The sequence below is a fragment of the Suricata suricatta genome, chromosome 11, assembly GCF_006229205.1.
Source record: "Suricata suricatta isolate VVHF042 chromosome 11, meerkat_22Aug2017_6uvM2_HiC, whole genome shotgun sequence".
Classification (NCBI taxonomy): Eukaryota; Metazoa; Chordata; class Mammalia; order Carnivora; family Herpestidae; genus Suricata; species Suricata suricatta.
Genome location: NC_043710.1, coordinates 4459862 through 4464065, shown reverse-complemented (window position 1 = coordinate 4464065; position 4204 = coordinate 4459862). Strand labels below are relative to the sequence as shown.

The 4204-nt window shown below is 64.7% G+C and overlaps 1 protein-coding gene across 1 annotated transcript in view; it reads left to right on the top strand.

Moving 5' to 3' along the window:
- The first annotated feature begins 864 nt into the window (after positions 1-864).
- ALDH3B1 (aldehyde dehydrogenase 3 family member B1) overlaps positions 865-4204 on the top strand; it is an 8288-nt gene continuing 4948 nt past the window's right edge. Inside the window, exons 1-5 of the mRNA XM_029957054.1 lie at positions 865-1107; positions 1174-1294; positions 1553-1638; positions 2123-2204; positions 3738-4124. Of these exons, the coding sequence (XP_029812914.1) occupies positions 880-1107; positions 1174-1294; positions 1553-1638; positions 2123-2204; positions 3738-4124 (904 nt within the window). The 5' untranslated portion in view covers positions 865-879. The remainder of the gene's footprint in view (positions 1108-1173; positions 1295-1552; positions 1639-2122; positions 2205-3737; positions 4125-4204) is intronic.

Below are 4204 nucleotides of genomic sequence, written 5' to 3'. Positions count from 1 at the left end.
CCGATGTGGGGCTTGAACTTACAAACGTGAGATCATGACCTGAGCCGAAGTTGGACACTAAGCCCGCTGAGCCACCCAGGTGCTCCCTGACAGTATTGTTAAAAGTTAAGTTAGATCAGGGCACCTGGGAGGCTCAGTCGGTTAAATGCCAACTTCGGCTCAGGTCATGGTCTCGTGGTTCGTGGGTTCATGCCCTGCACTGGGCTCTGGGCTGACAGCTCGGAGCCTGGAGCCTGCTTCAGATTCTGTGTCTCCTCTGTCTGCCCCTCCCTTACACACACTCAGTCTCTCTCTCTCTCTCTTTCTCTCTCTCTCTCTCTCAAATAAAATAAACAACAAAAAAAGTTAATTTAGATCTTGTCCCTGCTCTCGACAGTCCTCACCCCCGCTGCCTGACCCCATCACCTCACCCACTCTGCTCCTTGTTTATCAGGAACATAGCAAGCCTGCACTCGCCTCAGGGCCTTTGCACATGCTGTGCCCTGCCCTTTGCCTGGAAGATTCTGCCTTCAGGTATCCATGGGCTCCCTTCCTCCCTATCTTCGCTGCTCAAATGTCACCTCATCCCAGAGGCCAGCGCCGACTATCTGGTATAAAGCAAAGCAAACTCACATATTTGCACACACAGGCACACACACGTATGCCCTCACACATGCTTGTGCACAGCCCCCCGCCACACACATGTGCTCCAGCCGTCTTTCCCTCTTACTGTGTTTCGTCTTCTGTTGTCACATCAGCGTTCTCACGAGCACGTTGGCTGTCCCCCTACAACATCAGCTCTGTCAGGGTCCTCAGGCTGTGCGTTCAGTCCCAGCCAGGTTCCTGGCAGCGGGGGGCGGGGGGGGGCACCTGAGCATCCACTGAACATGGGGTGAATGAATGAATGAGCAACTAAGAGGAGGGCTTGCCTGGAGGAGGCTGTGCCCTCCACAGGGCTCTGGCTACCTGCCGGCCCTGGTGTCCCGGCCCGAGCCCTGCCCTGCCTCTCCCCTGCAGTCAGCCTTCGAGTCGCAGGTGTCTGAGATCAGCATCAGCCAGAGCGAGATCAGCTTGGCCCTCAGGAATCTGAGGTCGTGGATGAAGGACGAGAAAGTGCCCAAGAACCTGGTGAGCCGGGGGGGGGGGGGGGGGGGGGGGGGCTCCACGCCTCACCCCTCACCCCCTGGGGCCCAGGCCATGCAGCTGGACTCCGCCTTCATCCGGAAGGAGCCCTTTGGCCTGGTGCTCATCATCGCCCCCTGGAACTACCCCGTGAACCTGACCCTGGTGCCCCTAGTGGGCGCCCTCGCCGCAGGTGAGCAGGGGCTCCTCCTGCTGCCCGCCGTCCCTGCCCTCGGGCCTGGTGGTGGCCCACAGAACCAGTGAGCAGGGAGCTGGCAATAAGTGGCCGAGAAAACCTGCTTCTTACCTGGCCCCCACCACCCCCGGACCCTGGGACCTTGGGCTTGTGGGTCATCTTTCTGAGCCAGATTCTTCACCTGCAAGGAGAGTGAGGTGGGGTGGGAGGGGCCACCCTCTCCCAGCGCTCCCCCTGCCCTGCCCCGGCCTGCAGGGAACTGTGTAGTGTTGAAGCCATCGGAGTTCAGCAAAAGCACTGAGAAGGTCCTGGCTGACGTGCTGCCCCGCTACCTGGACCAGGTGAGCCGGGCAGGGAGGGGGCCGGGCAGCTACCCTCGGGCTGAGCAGGGCCCCTTGGGCGGGCCCCGAGTTCCACCCTCCGTCCTGCCTCCACTGGGCTGTATGGCCAGGACCGGGTCACCGCCCCCTCAGCCTCTTTCCCTCTGGGTGAAACAGAGGGGTGGGGATCACAGCTGTGCTCTTCAGAGTCCCCTGTCCCCTGGGGACTCCCGTCTGTCATCTGGTCAACCCTGCTTGCCCCTCCCTGGCGTCCGCTCCCCCAAACCCCAGCGGGCTCTGACCACACACCTGTGGGGCTGGGACTGGCAGGTGCCCAGGGTCCCCAGGCAGCTCCCAGCTCCCACCTTGCTCCCATCTGGCCCACCTAGAGCGCCCACAACTGGGGGTCAGGCCAGGCAAAGGGGGTCGGCCCCACGCAGGCGACCACCCTCGGGGTTCCCCGGGCTGGGGTCCCAGAGGGCTCCTCTGCCGTCCCGCCCCACAGAGCTGCTTTGCCGTGGTGCTGGGCGGACCCCAGGAGACAGGGCAGCTGCTGGAGCACAAGTTCGACTACATCTTCTTCACGGGTGAGGCTGACCCCGCAGGCCACTCAGGAGGCCTGGGTCCTACCCCCTGGCTCGGGCCCCTTCACTGGTCACAGTCTCACAGATGGCATCGGTCCCTGCTGAGCTCCCACCGTGCCAGGTGCCCCCAGGCCCTTCTGTCCCATCCACTGGCCCCAGGACCCTGTATGTGACCCCACCGACCCAGGGCCCTCGTGGAGAGCTGGACAGAGGAGGGGCTGGAGGCCAGGGTGACGAGGAGGGGGGCATCCAGTGTGGGTCACCCCCGGGGCCAGGATTGGGGAAGGCTGGATTTTCCTTCCAGGCCCTCAGAATTGCTTTCAGAGGCCACCTGCCATCTCCCTGTCTTGTGCCCACGAGGCCCGGACACCACCTGGCTTCGAGCAGCCAGGAGGGAGTTTCTATAAGGGTGAAAGAGGTCAGGAGGCTGGTGACCGTCTTACCTGGCCAAGGTTCTAGAAGCGAGTGAATCCTGCTCACTGGCCTCCTGCCTTACACACCGTGTCCACATCAGAGCAGGGAGAGCAGGGTCTCTGCCCGCCCCCGCCCTCCCCGACCCTGCTGCAAGCCCAGGACCGGCCCATGGGTCCCCCTCCTGACTGCGGAAGCAGGGCCGGGGTCCTCAGCTGGTCCTGCAGATTCCTAGCCGGTGGGGGAGCAGGAGGAGACAGCTGGGGGGAGGCAGTCCACCTTCTAGCACCAGCCCGAGGCTCGGTGGGCCTTGGGCCTTGGGCCCCCCAAGACTACAGCCAGGAACCCAGACAGCGTGCACGGGGGCTGGCACACTGACCCGAACACGCTGCCGCAGCCTCCTGGCTTCTCGGGCCTTTCTGTATCTGACGACGGTCACAGGTCTGTCTCCAGGACGTGCCAACTCATGGGAGCCTTTGTCACAGCACGTGGTCTGGGGACGCATTCACTCACTTGCTCACTGCATTCTGAGAGGGCGCGCCTCGCGTCCAGGCTCAGTCACATCATCACGAGGGGACAGGGGACAGAGAGAGGGAGGGCCTGTGGCAGGGTTCAACAGACAAGGAGGGCCTCACAGACAAGGGGATGGTTTTGAATGACAGGAGGACCTGAGGGAGGACTGGATGGGGGAGGGGAGGCAGGTGAGCCTAGAGGGGAAGGGGCAGGGGACATCAGGTGGGGGAGGGGGGGAGGGAGGTGGGGGGAGGGGACTTAGGGGCCCTGGAGATCAAGCCAGAGGACAGGTGGGGACAAGCACGCGGAGTGGAGGGAAGAGTGGGTGGTGAGAGAGGCAGGATGGCCAGGTTGGTCAGAGAGACTCAGACGCCGGTCCCTGGAGCTGGACTCTGGTATCGGGCCAGAGCAGTCACTGTCAGCGCTGGAGGAGCCCGGGGCCGTGGGGGGGGGGGGGGCAGGGTCTGGCTGGTCTGGCAGAGGACGTGAGCAGGGTCCTGGTGCAGGTTTCCAGGAAAGGGGGCCCTCCTTGAGGGGCCCCGATTCCCAGGCTGAGGCCACCCCGCCCTGGCCAGGCGACCGAGGGCCCCTCTGGTTTCTTTCCACAACCAGGGAGCCCCCGGGTGGGCAGGATCGTCATGTCCGCCGCCGCCAAGCACCTGACGCCCGTCACGCTGGAGCTGGGGGGCAAGAACCCCTGCTACGTGGACGACGACTGCGACGCCCAGACCGTGGCCAACCGCGTGGCCTGGTTCCGCTACTTCAACACCGGCCAGACCTGCGTGGCCCCCGACTACGTCCTGTGCAGCCCCGCCACGCAGGAGCGGCTGCTGCCCGCCCTGCAGCGCGCCATCACCCGCTTCTACGGTGAGGACCCCCGGGGCTCCCCGAGCCTGGGCCGCATCGTCAGCCAGAAGCACTTCCAGCGGCTCCGAGGCCTGCTGGGCTGCGGCCGCGTGGCCATCGGCGGCCAGAGCGACGAGAGCGAGCGCTACATCGGTGAGCCTGCCCTCCCGCCACGAGCCCCCGGGAAGGCCCGGCCTTGACGCGGCCCCGCCTGGGCCCCGAGTCTGCGCCGC